Below are 18,101 nucleotides of genomic sequence, written 5' to 3'. Positions count from 1 at the left end.
ACTTTTGTAATTAAACTTTTTATTTACTTTTAATGTTTTGAGACTATTTGTATTTAATGTTATGTGTAGATTGTAACCTTGTAGTAAAGACAAACATAATTACATGTTCATTTTGCAGAGACTTTAACAATAGCATTCACATTCACACATGTGACATTCATAATGCATGCCAATGTCCTTTTCCTGGATGTATTCATTCTGTTTTTTCTTATTTTGAGATAAATGATGATGAATTTATTAATATGCATCATTATGATAACAATCATCTTTATAGTAATCAAGATTTTAATAAATTGTATAATACTTTTAATGCAAATGAAGTCAATGAATTTGACTTGGATATTGATTCTAACTGTAAATATTTCTCAGATGATCAATTTGTAGATTAGTTTTAAATATATAAATAGTAGTTTTAGTATTTTACACTTCAACTCTCGTAGTTTAAGTAAAAACTTTGATGCAATATCAGAATATTTATCCACATTATCGTTTAACTTTTCTGTATATGGATTTTTAGAAGCCTGGATTAATGGCAATACGCCTCTCTTATTCAACATAGATGGTTATACATTTGTTAATTCTGATCGTTGTCAAGGGAAAGGAGGAGGAGTAGCTTCACTGATTTCTGATTCCTTAAATTATGCTGTTCGGACAGATTTACTAAGTTGTCCCCAATGTTACGAATCACTTTTTATTGAAATATCATTTCAACACACTAAAAATGTTATTGTAGGTATTATTTATAGAAAACCCTCATCAAACATAATTGAGTTTACTGAATATTTTGAAGATTGTTTAAAAAAAAAATTCTGAATGTAAGCATGCATACTTAATGGGGGACTTTAACATAGATCTTTTGAAATATTCTACTTATGGTCCTGTTAATAAATTTTTAAGTGTTATTTATGCCAACATTTTCTTGCCTCTTATCAATAAACCATCTAGAATTACACAATCTTCCTTTTCCCTAATTGACAATATTTTTACCAATAATTTCAACTCCGATATTTCATCTGGTCTATTAGTAAATTATATTTCTGATCACTTCCCGGTTTTCCAAATTTCTGAAAAATACAAGTTGATTAAACAAGATTTTATATATTCATGCCAAAACATAAATGAAAACATGACCAATCTTTTGGCAAGAAAAACTTGCCATTGTTAATTGGGATGATATATTATTCTGTGAAAACACTGAAACTATTTATAATAGATTTTTAATGAAATTCAGTAAATTATATAACAATGTCTTTCAAAAAGCTTCTAGATCCAAAGAAAAGAGAAAAGCAAAGAAACCATGGATTGATTCGACACTGTTAAAACAGATGCGGAAAAGGAATAGACTATTGAAAAAATATCGTGAAAATCCTAATGAGAATTCTAAAAAAAATATGTGAAAATACGTAATTTTGTAAACATAGCACTTAAGAATGCTCGTAAAAGATTTTACGAACAAAAGTTTAAAGAGTCTACTGGTAATTTGAAAAAGACATGGAACATTATTAAAGAAGTACTTGGAAATAAAAAGAAAAAGCTGCCTAATTATATAAATGTTAATGGTAATAATGTTCATGGTGATAAGAATATAGGAAACAGTTTTAATGATTTTTTTTGTGAAGATTGAATTGAAGATAAAAGAGTCTGGAAATTCCTTAGATAATAATGATTATGCCAAATTCTTGCCACAGGAATGTATTAAGTCTTTATTTCTTAAACATATCACTGAGAATGAAATACTTGATATTGTTAAAAAAATGAAAAGTAGTAGAAGCTGTGGAATCGGTAGTATTAGTCCCATAGTCATTAAAAAAACAATTATACTCATTTCTAAACCGTTATGTCACATATTTAACTTGTCATTATCATCCGGTATAGTTCCTTCCAAATTGAAAATTTCCAAAATGATTCCTGTTTATAAACAAAATGATTTACATGATATCTCTAACTATTGTCCAATTTCTTTGCTCCCATTTTTCTCAAAAATTTTCTCAAAGAACTGTATATAATCGATTATATGATTTTCTATGTATCAATTCTCTCTTAAATGATAATCAATTTTTTTTTAAATGTATCAACTGAAATGGCAGTTATCAATTTACATGATTATATAATTAACTCATTGAATAAGAAACACCATACAATTGGAATATTTTTAGATCTTAGTAAGGCTTTCGATTGCATTGATTTTTACTATTAAGTTATTCTTATTAAGTTACAGTACTATGGAATAAGGGGTCTTCCGCTGCTCTGGTTCAAAAGTTATTTATCAAACCGATTACAATATGTTTTTTACAACAATGTTTTATCTGAACTTTTGAATGTCTTGTGTGGCGTGCCCCAGGGATCAAACCTAGGGCCGCTATCATTTCTAATATTCATAAATGACCTACCGAACTGTACAAATAAATTAAAGTTTCTACTTTTTGCGGATGATACCAACATATTAATTTCTGATGATTCAATACTATCTTTAAATAATGTTATAAACACTGAGCTCAAAAACATAACTGACTGGTTTCATTCTAATAAACTATCTTTAAATATGGATAAATCAAATTATATATATTTATCTCTCAATAATACTTCACAAAATACTTCAGATTTATTACACATCAAAATGAACAGTCATATTCAGTGGCGTACCGTGGGTCACGGCAGGGGGGGGGGGGGGCACCAGCAAAAATTTTGAGTCACTTAGTGAGCGCGCAAAGCGCGCTCAGTTGTCAGGTATACTGACCTAATAGAGACATTTTAAGAAAGCACTTGTAGTCATTGTATCATTAATAACATACGCATATCAGTAATCAAATAATGCGAGCGCGAAGCGCGAGCTGAAAATTTTTGATATTCAGACCTAAAAAGGGACATTATAATTGAACTTTTGTAATCATAATACGTACTTGTCTCGCTAAACAATGCGAGCGCGAAGCGCGAGCCGAAATTTGTGTATATATTGACCCCAAACAGGGAAATCTTAAGGACTATATTTTAGGAATCCCTTAATAGTATACATGTCACCATAGTCATCTAATGCGAGTGCCAAGCGCTTGCTGATTTTGTTAGAATTACATTTAAACACATATGAAGCACTTGTAGTCATTGTAATCATGAATCACATACGCATCTCACTAATCAAATATTGCAAGTGCGAAGCGCAAGCTGAACATTTAGGAAATTCAGACCTGAAGAGGGGCATTTTAAGGCTTCTTTGTAGGAATTCACGAAACCATACGTATTTCACTAACCAAACAATGCGAGCGCGAAGCGCGAGCCGAAATTGTTGTATATATTGACCCCAAACAGGGGCATCTTAAGGACTATATTTTAGGAATCCCTTCAAAGTATACATATGTCACCACAGTGATCTAATGCGAGTGCCAAGCGTTTGCTGATTTTGTTAGAATTACATTTAAACACATATGAAACACTAGTAGTCATTTTAATCATGAATAACATACGCATCTCACTAATCAAATATTGCGAGTGCGAAGCGCGAGCAGAAAATTTAGGAAATTCAGACCTGAAGAGGGTCATTATAAGGTTGTTTGTAGGAATTCACGAAACCATACGTATTTCACTAACCAAATGATGCGAGCGCAAAGCGCGAGCTGAAAAAAGGGACATTTTAAGGACTGATTTTAGAAATTCATGGAGAGGAGACATATCTCACCAATCTACTGATGCGAACGTTATCACGGACAGGAAATGTTTTATATTAAGACCTTAAATGGGGCAATCACTTTAAGTAGTTATGAAAAAGAAGCATTTGTCACTATATAAAAAAAAATAATATATTGGGTGTATATTGACTTGAAAACAGGAGGTTTTCGTACAACAGGTTTATATATCTCGTTAAACAGACAATGCGAGTACCAGGAACAATGAAGACATAGGCCCTGAGCAAATTATGTTTCATAAAGTTATGATAAGAATGTTTCCTATGTAATATAACATAACGTGATTATAATATAATATACCATTATAATGAATAATAACTTTTTCTTTCCCACTACGTTCCTCTTCCTTTCTCCCTCTTTTTCTCCTTTTCCCCGTTTTTTTTTTTTTTTTTTTTTTGGGGTCAGCCGATTGGGGGCTAACACATATCCCACGAAGTTGAACCCAATATATATTTTACAAAAAAAGATTATTTGCATATGTTCAATCTCATCTAGATTAGCGCATTCAAAAGAATTATTTATCAAATTCAATCTTCTTACTGTATTTCAACTGAATTCATATCACTGAATGCAATATTACTTATAAATATAAACACAATTTACTTCATAAATCATTATCTTCGATGCTTATTGTAAATTCATCTATGCATGATTTTAACACAAGAAATACAAATAAATATCATTTATGGACTGTTAATAGAAATTATGTATCATTTTCATTTAGACATCATACACCAGTTGTGTGGAATAATCTCCCCATTGCAATAAAGTCTCTCAACTCAATGTATGCTTTTAAAAGAAAATTGAAATTTTATTTAATCAATAGTACTTAAATTCTGTCTTTACTGCATTGCCTGTTTTCTTTTGGGTTTGTGCGGACTTTGTATCTTGTTGTGTTCTGCTTTGTTTTCATTGTACAATTATATGCCCATTACCTATTCATAATTTTTCTTTAAATGGATTCAATCTAATTCTATACTGTATTATCAAGGGTGGTTATCCAGACAATTCCTTTTAATATTTTAATATTATATTTCAAATCTTTCACTGCTCAAGTTTTCACGCAATTGTATGATTATGTGTATGTTTTATTGGAATTAAATAAATGAATTGAATTGAATTGAATTGAAACTTTCTTTGCAACAAGAAAAATTATTGGCAAAAATGAAAACTGTTTAGGAGCTTTCTTGCAACCTTTGGAATCTTTTACGAATCCTGGCGAAATCTCTAATTCGCAACGTTCACAAGCATTCGCCGCTCAGTGAGATACCCCCTTAAAGTGAATCCCCTGAAATAACCCTGTATTGGCCCATCTTTGCTATTTCTTTTTCCTGAATACATGTCGAAAATTATTAAGAGATGATACCATAGGTGTAAGGCAAAGAGACACATGTAGACCATGTTTCTACTTCAAGAAACATTGTCTCAATGGTCTTTTTTTAGTTATATAAAATTACCATAAAAGTCACAATATAATAATTTTGTATAATAACAGTATAATAATGTTATATAATAATGTTGTACAATGACACTATAATAATGTTATATAATAACAGTATAATAATGTTTTTGTACGATTGTCGATTAATAAAAAGAGAAACAGGGCTATGAGTCATAGGTAAAATACAAATAACACCTCGAATTTTGTTTGCCGTGTTTTCTTACGACTTAGCCTGTAAATACGAATTTGTTGCTACGTTCATTATTTCTATTATTCTGTTATCTCAATCTTATGTGTCCGATTTACACCCTGATAAATAAACACATTCCAGGATCACCTCCAATTTGTTGAGAAATATTCAGCTTCTGATTTTTCTCTAGGTAGCCCACAAAGCACTTGCTACTTTTTATCATGACAGAGAAGGTATACCAGAATCAAACCGGATCTTCAGTATGGGACCCATTCTCGTCAAAATTCATCATTTTCTGGGCTGTGTCTTTCAGATATCCAAACTAGGGAATTAATTTCAACTAACTTCTTGAAAACGTTGTATTTATTAAAAAAAAGTGATAGGAAATTTGTAAGAAGTCGATAAGAAGTAGATGATTGTTTAAAATGGCGTTTCCGGTTAGACGTCGACGCATAGGTCAGACTCTCGAGACTATACCAGGTACGTTACTTTCTATTTGCTATGATGTTTTCCTATACATTCCAGTAGTATTTTTCACAATAAATTGTTCTTCATTTAGGGGAGTGGCGGGAGATGTGGGTTAGGGAATCTTATGGAAACTGCGACCCAGATGATTAAATGACGAGATCTCGAAGCTCACCATACCTATATCCTTTAGGAGAGATGATCAAGTGACATGATCTGGGATCTCGTTATCATGGTAATGTCAGTATCTTGTCCCGAAGATGAAATAATGAGATGCAGAGATCTTGGAGCGCGTTTTGTCCACATCCTGAAGATAAATAAATCTTAGATCCCGTCATGTTTTCATCTTATCATCTGGTCGGTTCACCTATCTGAACATCTTCCTGATGGATATAGACATGACGAGATCGAAGATCTACAGTATGCAGTAGTCTTATCATCATGATCATCGCTACAACAGGATGTAGATATGACGAGATGGTTATCTGGATATCTAGGTGGTTCAGCTGATCTTTCATAAACATACCTCTAGTTCGACGAACCGCCAGTAAAACAGTTTAATAGCTCAAATGTTTGTTAACTCTATGAGTCGAATTTGTAATCTTTTTTTTTTTTTTTTTTTTTTTTTTTGGGGGGGGGGCAGTCTATTCGACGTTTCCATTCTGTCATTCTTACCCCCATATGTGTTATCCCATGAGTCATTTCTGCTGAAATCACCTAGTATACAGTGCTCCACCAAAACCATAATTTAATGATAATAAATCTCTGATGATATTTGTCTGTATTATAACTTGGACATAGAACTGTAATCAAAGGGTTCTTTAAAACTTGTAGTCTAGGTTAAGTGAACTCGAAGGCTCTAAACCAGGGGGGTAATATACTCAGAACGGTTCTTTCGTCCAATCTCAGTCTCCGTGTTGAGCGACGAGATTGATAAAATTATTCTTGAGTATTATGAGTTACAGTATTGGTATGCTGTTCCCCTTTCAGATTTTTGCTCCAGTATTTAGGATTGTGCACTTCACAGTACGATCACGACAGTATAACATCAATAAAAAAAAATAGATGAGAGAGAGAGAGAGAGCGATATGCAGATAGAAAAATAGAACTCAGTCTGCTAACATCTTATTTTAAAGTCGTCTGCATTACTTATGAATCTACTTTTGTGAGCTCTACCAATGATTATCAACACTTCAATACAGAACACTGTATACCAACATTAAAAGAAAAGTGATCCGTCGTATTCTCTTCTTTGTTTGATTGGAGATATTCTATTATTGCACTTTTTCGAAATATAACAGATTAGAGACTTACATCATATATATATATGATGCGTCGTAAAATGCCTTTTACTGACATATTCGAATTACGTGTTCTGTTCAAACAAATGTTGTTCTTGATCATGAGAAAGCTTACCAGAGGCTTACCATACATTGCAACAAATAATGTATGCAAAATAGATTTCAATAATTGTACTTTTAAATAGAAATTTGAATGAATTTCGATCACTTGACAGGATTATGTTCATCACTGTGGCATGATCTGTAGTACCATTTTTTTTCCTTCAAACTTTGCAACACTCTACATTCTAACAGAACACTTTATCGGGAAAATTCATACTGGATTCTGTACTTTGTGTTCAATGTTCCTTCCCAAACGAAATCATTTGTTATCCTTGTCTCTACCAGATTAGAAAATAGAAAGATGAACGTGAGTTATGTATAAACTTTAGACGGAGCACTGGTTCATGATTTATTCATGTAGCCGCCCATGTCTGTCTCTGATCGGAAAGAGGGTTATAGCAATGACAAGAGAGGGGCGAGAGAGTGAAGGAACAGGAAGTGTGTATTTTGATGAATTAGTTGTGCGCTTGAGAGGGTCGTGGTGGTTTGGGTTGTGGGGTGTGTGTTTGCGTGAGAGGGTGATATATGGTGGTTTGGGTTGTGGGGTATGTGTGTCCGTGAGAGGGTAGTTTATGTTGGTTTGGGTTGTTGGGTATGTGTGTGTGTGAGAGAGGGTGGTGTATGGTGGTTTGGGTTGTAGGATATGCGTGTGCGTGAGAGGGTGGTATATGGAACTTTGGGTTGTGGGGTACGTGTGTGCGTGAGACGGTGGTATTTGGTGGTTTGTGTTATGGGGTATGCGTGCATGAGAGGGTGGTTTGGGTTGTGGGGTATGTATGTGCGTGAGAGGGTGGTATATGTTGGTTTGGGTTGTGGGTGTGTGTGTGCGTGATATATGGTGGTTTGGGTTGTGGCGTACGTGTATGCGTGAGAGGGTAGTATATGGTGGTTTGGGTTGTGGGGTACGTGTGCGCGTGAGAGGGGTGGTATATGGTGGTTTGGGTTGTGGGGTATGTGAGTGCGTGAGAGGGTAGTATATGTTGGTTTGGGTTGTGGGATATGTGTGCGCGTGAGAGGGGTGGTATATGGTGGTTTGGGTTGTGGGGTATGTGTGTGCGTTAGAGGGTAGTATATGTTGATTTGGGTTGTGGGGTGTGTGTGCGCGTGATAGGGGTGATACATGGTGGTTTGGGTTGTGGGGTATGTGTGTGCGTGAGAGGGTAGTATATGGTGAATTGGATTGTGGGGTATGTGTGTGCGTGTGAGGGTGATATATGGTGGTTTGGGTTGTGGGGTACGTGTGCATGAGAGGGTGGTATATGGTATTTTTGGTGTGTCGGGGTGTGGGTTATATTTGCGTGAGAGGTGTGGTATATGCTTTTGGTGGGATGCGGGGTATGTGTGTGTGTGTTAGTGTGGTATATTGTGATTTTGGGTGTGGGTATATGTGCGTGAGATGGTGATACATGGTGATTTGTGTTGGGGGTTGTGTGCGTGAGAGGGTGTTAATATGCTTAGGGGTGTGGGGTTTATTTGCGTGAGAGAGTAGTATATATGACGGTTTGGGGTGTGGGATATGTGTGTGTGAGAGGGATGGAATATGGTGGTTTAGGGTGTTGGGCATGTGTGTGTGATAGGAATGGTATGTGGTGGTTTTGGGTGTGGGGTATGTGTGTGCGTAAGAGGGATGCTATATGTTGGTTTAGGGTGTTGGGCATGTATGCGTGATAAGAATGATATGTGGTGGTTTTGGGGGGTGTGTACGTGAGAAGAGTGGTATATACGGTAGTTTGGGTGTTGGGTATGCTTGCGCGAGAGGGTGGTATATGGTGTTGTGGGGTGTTTGGTATATTTGCGCGAGAGGGTGTTATAATGGTAGTTTTGGATGTGGGGTATGTGTGCGTGATAGGGATGCTAAAGGGTAATTTGGAGTGTGGGGTATCTTAGCGCGAATGGGAAGGTGTATGGCGGTATGGGGTGTGGGGTATGTGTGCTTGATTGGGGTGGTATATGGTGAGGGCGTGAGTATGGGATGGTGTACAGAAAGTCAGAGAAAGAAAGAGAGAGTGAGTGAGCAAAATTGAGGGACATATTGTTGAGTGCGTGGTGTGGGTGGGTTTGTGTGCGAGGGGAGGGAGAGCGTGAGAAAGTTCAAGATAGGATAGGAGCAGGTAAGAGTTGGTGGGAGTGCTTATCGTTGAACATGTTTTAGTGAGGATGTGCGTGCGTGGGGTGACACCCACCCACAGAAACATGGACATAAACTGGGTGATGAACTGCACAAGGTGCCATTTCCATAAAGACGTGTGAAATGCGTGTAACAGCTGTCAGAAGCAGGGCTCTGTTTGAAGCTCCTTGGCGTCACATACCACATGAGTTGAATAAGAATTGGAAGAACCCACTGCGTGTTGATTGAATCATCATGGCATGCTATCGGATGCGAGCCACCGCATTACAGCAGACACAATATAACATCAGTAACCCCCCCCCCCCATTCAGTATCAATCGAAGATTCTCGATTGCATGGTTTCATGTCTCTCGTCAACTATCATTTAGGATGCTAACGTGATATTTGGTAAGGATAGTTCATCAACCCCCCCCTTCTTTCTCTCTGATAAATTTCATTAATATCATCCATAATCCTGTGTTTGATGTGGAGTACGTGTATCAACCAGTGTTCTATTAGTTCGCTCTGACTCTTAATTACTGAGATCATGCGCGCTTGTTGCACTATCACTCCTTACAATTTCAGTCTGGCAGCGAGTGAATATACTAGCATATTAAGATGGAAAATGACTCGTAGATTATTCTTTTATATCGCAAGGGTAAGGTTGATCTGAGCGATCTTCATTAGATCTTATGTTTTCAATGCACGGGTGAGAGAGCTCCCAGAAGAGTTTTGACGTTATTAAGGGAACATTGGTGTTCACCTGATTGGAATAATGTTCATGGTACTCTTGAACTAATCGGAAAAGAGTTGTGGTTCTATTCGAGACAACTTTGTTACGGGTTTATGAAAAGGTACGTTTTATTCAATCATTCACGTCGCTATTTAAAGGGAAATTTCGTTTCAATAGTAAATTTCCTTATTCGTATTCATTTTAAGTAAAACATCTCGATATGTCGAAATGCAGGAAGGCTTGGGAAGAAGTAGCTATTCGTTTGTTTTTTAGGGGGAAGGGGGTAAGAAGGAAAAAGTGGTCTCACAAATTTAGAAAATCAGCATGAGAACATCAAATCTACCGTATCATTGACCCGTTCAGACAATTCCTTACTCTATATTATAATGATTTAGTTTTTTTTCAAGTTTCCATCGTAAATGAAACTGTACCATTGTTATACTATTGTTTTATCATTCATTTATATGATTTAGACGATTCGTTAGAATGTCCTCTATATTCAATTTATGAAGTAAAGATACCCGTTGCCTGTAGATTGCGTAATTTCTGTGTTTGTGTCAGTTATTATAATCACGGTGATAATATCGATGGTAACCTTTAAAACTGATCAGATGTTATGAGCATCCTCTTGAAACGATCCCCCATCCTTCTATAGGCGTGAACTTTATTACTCTTCTTCACATAATATTGAGGGAAGGATTGATTTAAAGTTAAAGGGACTTTAAAGCGTTGGTGGAAATGATGTTGAAAATGTTTCATTAAGATATTGGTGAATATTCCAATTAATATGTCATCTTCTGCTTGCTTTTTGCCTGTTTTATTTATCTTACCATGTAATATATTCACATTAATGAAAACAGTGTTACATTTGCAAATAAGAATACATGATTAGATTGTCGAGTTTGGTGCAAAACTACACTTTGTCCTTTAGCTTGTTAAAGCGCTTACGTTTCGCGTTAGTACTAAAGGATTTATTCAACACCACCATCAAATGTTATTAACATGTGCATGTTATCGTGCTATCAACATGTGTGACATTTCTATAGTTTTGTAACTTTCTAGCTTGGAACTTTGTTATTTAACATCAAATTAGGCTTTCAGGAGGAAAAACTAGTTAGATAACAAATTAACTTCAGAACTCGTCCTGTCTAATTTTGATTAACTCGTGCGATATCACGGGTCATTTTTGTAATACTTAAAAGAAATAGCTTCACTATGTATTGGGTATAAAGGTTCATGCTTGTTGGAAAATATAGCACAAGTCTCGTGTAAAATAACCCTCTGTATACAACAAGACCTGACGTATAATACAAATGATTATTGAACTTGATATGAGACCAAGTTTATCGAACAATTTTGTGTATCAAAACTTCAATATTTTTATCAGGTTTTTTAAAAAGAATGCATACACGTTTTCAGTACAGTCAAATAATCCCACAATCCCTTCGTATTATATAACGGTCCCAAGGCTGATATATCAGGGTATTTGACACCACAAAATGATGTCAAAGCATGCAGATAGTAATGAGAATATATATGTTTATTTTTGTTTATAGGGGCATAGATAAATATAAAAGAGCAGAGAATTTTGAGAAAGGTAGCCTGGTGAAACAAATCTTAAAAGAACAATATTAATGATAACACTTCAGCAAATATGCGTGTCCCTATGCGCTAAAAGTATAAGAAAAGCTAAGGGACATGAAAGGAACATGTAGATACAATTCAATATTGGATACTGAGTTAACTCGAAAATGATTTAAGTGTTGCATAAGTATCACTTAAGATAAACTTTGAACTTATCTAAATTACTTAGACATCTTAGGAAATCAGGTAGTGCATTTCATAAAGTAGCGGAGGCGTATGAAAAAGAACGTTCACCTTACGACTTAGTTCAGATAGAAGGAACAATGAATAATGCTTTTGAGGTTGATCTGAGAGTACGGGAAGGACGGTAGTGTAATACTAATTTTGTTAAATACTGCACTGCCTTTCTAAATAAATATTATGATTGATTGATTTTCTTTTCTTTTTTTGTTAATTTGTCATATTTAAATCACACTTCATGTTTCTTTCCTTGTTCACAGATGAGTGTTACGAGGCCTTGTTGGCAGAGCAGAGTGTTGAGACACTAAAACGTCTTTCTGTGAATAATGAATGCATTCCGCTCCTTCTTAATCGCCTACCACATTGTGTACCTCGTCTGTTAACATTAGCCAACAGTCTAGGAGAAGAAATTAGCCAGAGCATCAGTCAAATCGTTCTCAATCTTACACAGGTATGTAAATATTTATTATTCTTAAACAACATTGATTACACTACTTGGTAAATTAATGTCTTGTCAATATTTAGACATCCGGACCCGTCTTACAAAACGTCGATTAAAATCAGACTCAAGTTACGATTGATCTGGAACACCTATCTGTGAGCTACATAAATTTTTGAGTTTGATCTGAATCAAAGGACTTCGCACACCTTACGACTGGTACACGATCAGACTTTGGAACAAATCGTATTTTGCTTATTTTCCGAAAATGTGAATTAAAAGTATTTCTTAATTTGAGGTTTAAATTAACTGTAAGAGTACAATGTAAAGTGTGAATGATTGCAAGCATTAAATAATCTTGAGTAAAGGCCAATTTGGTTTCAAATCGTGGCCAATCGTACGATTGCTATGACGTCATTACGACTCGATATTCAATTTGCTTTTATTCAAACCAGGATGGTAGCATAATCGCAGATTTGCAATAAGTGTTCGTACGATGATTTAGAACTTTTAACAGTAAGATGTTCCATGTTTTAATATTCGCATCAAATTTTATTACGTTTTATTATGAAATCGGGTCGAAGGCCAATCGTAAGGTGTGCGATGGCCTTTAAGGCCACCGCACACCTTACGACTGTTCGCGATCCGATTTTGGAACAAATCGCATTTTGCTCAATTTCTGAAAATGTGAATGGAACATATCATTTTATTTGAGGTTAATATTAATTGAAAGAATACTAGTATAACAATTTTTAAAGATTGCAAGCCTTTATTTTGGAGTAAAAGCCAAATTAGTTTCAAATCGTAGCCAATCGTACGACTGCTATGACATCATTACGACTAGATATTAAATTTGCTCTTATTCTAAGAAGGATGATAGCATAGTCACAGATTTGAACATAGGTATTCGTACGATGATTTCGAACATTACACAGTAAGATATTCCAAGTCTCAATATTAGCATCAAATTCTACTACGTTTTATTCCAAAATTGAGTCGCAGACCAATCGTAAGGTGTGCGGTCGCCTTGAGTATCTGACTCTTTGTAAGACGGGGCGCTGGTCATTATTGCATATGGCTCCGGCTAAAATGTCTGCTAAATAAGGGGGAATCGAAAATGTTGCAACGTTTGCTTACATCGTTTTTTAATTATTTATTTGTCGAATTAATCTATTGCACTATCGGCCCGAGAGAATTTTAATAGTACGGGAAACAATTACATTGTGAAAAATTGAGCACAATGCTAGGTGTTATTGAAGAGAAAAGGAGAGAGACAGAGAGAGAGAGAGAGAGAGGTAGAAAGAAAGAAGGGGAGAGAGGAGATTATTTGAAACAATATTCAATCACAAGCCCATAACGACCTACAACGAATAAAAAAAGAATTAAGGTATAGAGTTGAAGAAAGGGAGAAAATTTAAATAAATGGATGGAAAACAACCGAAAAGAGCGAAATAAAACAGACGAAAGAAAGAAAAAAAAATAAAGAAAGCCCCCCAAAATAAATAAATAGATATAGGAATAAAGCTGATATTTACACTGAGGAACTGCCTTTGATGGTTACACGACTTACACCTTTCCTTTAAAAGAAAAAGATCTTTGTAACCCAGTGTATCTTCTTAGTTATGTCATGCTTGTGTTATGAATGATTGATTCGCATTCGTCGTATCTTTGTTGCTAAGCACGCCATGATAATCTAGGTAAATATTGACACCATTTTGTTTCCCGCTCATTATGAATGCAGCTATATAAAGGGATCTTCATGCACATTACCCGCCAATGAGGGTGGTCTGTAAACAGGTTGTATGGCAAGTCCAGAAAAAATAGCGTTATCATAATGAGCTGAAAGTTGTATTCAAAAGGGACTTTTTAAAGCTATACAAGTATTAGCAGTTAGCATTTTGATTGTTGTATGAAATTAATATCCATTTGAACTTGACATATCGTTATGAACTATGAAAACAACATTATGGCTATAGGATGCACCGATGAATTGAAATCTTACTTGGCTGAATACAAGGCTATTACATAAATACATAATTATATTTAATATCTGTAACGTTTAACAGAAAGTGGATTGGGGCAGGGGGTGTGACAGCACTCTTATGGTTTATTCAAGGAGTAAGATAATAAGGGGATAAACACCAAGAAAACGGAAGAAAGAATATTATATACCAACAAAATAATGATATAAAAGTGATCTGAGTAGTGTAACTTTATGCTACAGCTTTTATTGAGTAAAATTGATTTCACCTTTAGGACATCCTAACTTCTCTCAAAATGTTACGTATATAGTCTCCAGAAACAGCCCATGCAGTGACCTATGGGGGCTTAAATCTAAATCGGCTAAATATATATACTGTATACAGAAGCTACGAAAGGAAGATTTTACTGGCATGCGATATTTCCTACGATAATCCTCCATGATGCAGAGAATAACCCCTTTAATACTTCAAGCCACATTTCATTCGATCGACTCGCCCGCTCAATCAATCGCCTCTAAATTAGTATCGGGGTCCGGTTTTTTTGGTCGGTCTCGTCTCGTCTCGTTAACCATACAGCCCAGGAAGAGGTGGGCGAAATTGAATAAATGTTATTAGAACTCTGACTAAGAAGAAGAACAGATGTTCATGTTGACAGTCAGTCCAAGCAAAAATGAAATACTGCAAACCTCTCACCCATGAAATATAATCGTATGATAAAATGATGGAGTACTAATGAAGGGGAACGACTCGATTCCGGGGAAGAGGGGCAGATTTGTGTCCATATTCATCAGGTTTAAAATCGCAATATATCTATTCGTCGTGTAAAGAAATCAATGGATTGCATTTCTAAGGTCATGCTTGGTAAATTAATAAAACTCAGTTGAGTTGTAAATTTCGACAAAAAAATAAACAGGAGAGAGAGATTGAGAGGAAAAGGGGAGAGGGAGGGAAAGAGAGAGACACATTGACACATACACCATGTACACAGAAATGAGGCGGAGACAGTCAGATCATGCAGATAGGGGAGACTAGACAGTATAACGTAAATGGTTGTTTTTAGACGATGGGGATTAAATTTGTTGATATTAATCACGCTGATGGAATACTATCCGTGAACCCAACTAACATATACTTCTATCGTTTAGACCCATCCCCATCTGTGAAATAAAATGCCATGTACTCCATCGATGAAACCACGTGATCAACATGCTTTGATTAACAAGAATGACAGGATGTTTTTTTCGGATCAAATTGCTCAAATTGTGAACAGGTTCATCATAATTATCATACACAGAAAATTCAAATGAACATGTTTAAGGAGGAGTCTTGCTTATTCGCAGTTTTGTGAATCTGTATAGGCTCTAATTATTTATAACCGGTTTTCACTTGATATTTGATCAGAAGATAGGAGTTTGAATTGTTCTGGTTTTAAACGTTTTCATGCCAATTCTGGCTCAAAAAACATGACAACTTGTATTTTCGGATGATAAATCCCTGTATTATCAAAGTGATCGAGAAAAAAAGCTAATTTCAGTGGTTTCTGAAATTCTAACGCCGAGTTAATACATTTTCCGCAAAGAAATGTCCCCAAATTATTATTCAACATTGTCTGACTCCAATCAAATACAAATGACAGGACAGAAAATATTGATGAATACGTGAAATTTAGCTCATATGTATGTTAATAGGCACAGACTTATATTGCTCCGGAAAATTTGTATGCCCACCGCGTTGGCGAATTGTCTAAAACCGCTTTCGAAGTAGTCACTTTTGTTTATGCAAACATGCTTTATGGGGAAAGTTTGATTCTATGATGCAAAATATCTCTCTTAACACTTTTGACTTCTCTTTACATCTTTCGCAACGCAAAATAAAGGTCATGAAAACCTTTCACTTTTTGGTTGCATACGGAATTTGGTTTTCATTTTCTCTTTCAGATCTTCTCAGTTTATATATCCTCTTTAATCCCTTTAATTCTGTAGCATGCTGACTTCTTCATTTGTCTATATACTGATCATTTCATTTACTTTGACTCACCCTTTCCATCTATAATAGCAACAGCTACAAATTTAAGAGTTAAAGAGGGAGAGAGAGAGCGAGTGGAGAGGAGAAAGAGTGGGAAGAGAGAGGAGAGAGAGTAAGGGAGATGATGACAAAGAGGAGGAGGGGGGGGGGGGCAAATAGAGACAACAGACAATTATGTTGTAATTCATGAATGAAAGCAATTGTGTTTTCCTGTGGGTGTTTCATGGAAAGACTTGTCGGACGTTTTATCCGACAGTTACCATAGGAACAAGGCCTCTTAGCCAATCAAAATCAGGGAAAGATGTCAGATCTGACAACTTGTCGGATGAAAATGTTGATGAAATGCTCTCCAGGTGTACCTTAAATCATTAGTTGATGGGTTTTTTCGTGAGTTAAGGTCGCACTTGCATTCAGGTTGCTATGTTTCGCCTATTTGAAATTAGAAAACGACGTTTTGACATTCTAACACTGTGTGGATAAATGAAGATGTCGCCAAGGGCGAGGATTTTTGTTTTTGTTGAATAAAAAATGATTAGATTGAGAAAGAAGGCAAAAAGGGAGGAGGGGAATTAAGGGTGAAATACTTCGAATTCGAAATACTCTTCCGTCCTATTACCGGGGACATTTTCGTCTGCTGCCTGACGCAAGTTACTCTTGGTTGATATACAAGCCTTCATTTACAAATTGATACTTTACGATCTTCGCGCTCCTGATAATTTACAATGGGAATTTCTTAGTGCATGCATAATGTAGGATTTGCAGGTAAAATAGCCTTCAATCTAGCTGGCATGTCGAATAGATTACGGTACGCTGTCAGTGATGTTGCATTAGGTGATTATACGTCTCAAGGGCTTCCATCAACTCAGGCAGTATCTACTTGAGAACTCATGTTTTATCATTATGTTTTGTTTATATACAGTTGATAAAAGACGACTTTGAGGAAGGTCTCTTGTTTGAAGTGCCGTATGGAACTGCCCAGAGGGAAGAGAGTTGGGAACATTTGGCCAGCTTGTGCAAGTTGGCTGTGTTGCTGTTTCCTGCGTCAGGCTCGGTTCGTCTAGCAGCCATCGTGACCTACAATCAGGTGCTTGAATCATTCCTAATGATGGGGGACCAACAGACAGCGCAGAGGAGACTAGGTCTCTCGCGTCAAAATGCGGAGGATGCCAAAGATGGCCCGTCCTCCCTCGAACCATCGGAACCCAAATCACCCAAGAGGGGTGGATTCGTGCAATCATTACGTAACAGTTTCAGACGGAAATCGTCGTCGAGTATCGGACCAAAGCAGGACTCACTCTCACCAAAGTCCGCAGAGAAATCAAAGTACCTGCAGGTCGAGAGTGCAGTTGATAAGGACAACCTTTCTACATTCCAGACCACCTCTTTGTCAGCAGTCCTGACAACCCTAAACCAGGTTGTAGCCCGTGATGACCGCATTGCCCAACTGAAGGTGGTCATCTGTAGGAATATACCAGAAACGGACATGACGATGATTCCTAGAACTGGTCCAGGAAGTCGGCGAGGTGTATTTAGTCATCGGACATCTTACACCTCACATGGACACCGGGACGATTCTAACCAACCGGTGGTTCAGGCGGCACTCCGCTTGTTATCTTCATTAGATATTAACCTCCTGTTAGAATGTATCCAGACCGTCGGCATCGCTCCTGCCACACCTGCATCCAATACCAAACTCCACATTCATACGACTAAACCCAGGGAGAAATCCGACTGTAAAGCCAAAGGATTCCCGACTACATCTATCCCTGGGATTCGGATATCCCAATCTGATGACGACAATCTCGATAGTCCTCA

General features: G+C 36.4%; 1 protein-coding gene across 1 annotated transcript in view; it reads left to right on the top strand.

Moving 5' to 3' along the window:
- The first annotated feature begins 5,726 nt into the window (after positions 1–5,726).
- Positions 5,727–18,101, top strand: part of LOC129273514 (uncharacterized) — a 32,441-nt gene continuing 20,066 nt past the window's right edge. The window contains exons 1-3 of the mRNA XM_054910559.2: positions 5,727–5,788; positions 12,101–12,291; positions 17,206–18,101. The exon at positions 17,206–18,101 is cut by the window's right edge and continues 172 nt beyond it. Of these exons, the coding sequence (XP_054766534.2) occupies positions 5,734–5,788; positions 12,101–12,291; positions 17,206–18,101 (1,142 nt within the window). The 5' untranslated portion in view covers positions 5,727–5,733. The remainder of the gene's footprint in view (positions 5,789–12,100; positions 12,292–17,205) is intronic.

Source organism: Lytechinus pictus, chromosome 12, assembly GCF_037042905.1.
Source record: "Lytechinus pictus isolate F3 Inbred chromosome 12, Lp3.0, whole genome shotgun sequence".
Taxonomy (NCBI): Eukaryota; Metazoa; Echinodermata; class Echinoidea; order Temnopleuroida; family Toxopneustidae; genus Lytechinus; species Lytechinus pictus.
This window is presented reverse-complemented; position numbering and strand designations above follow the sequence as displayed.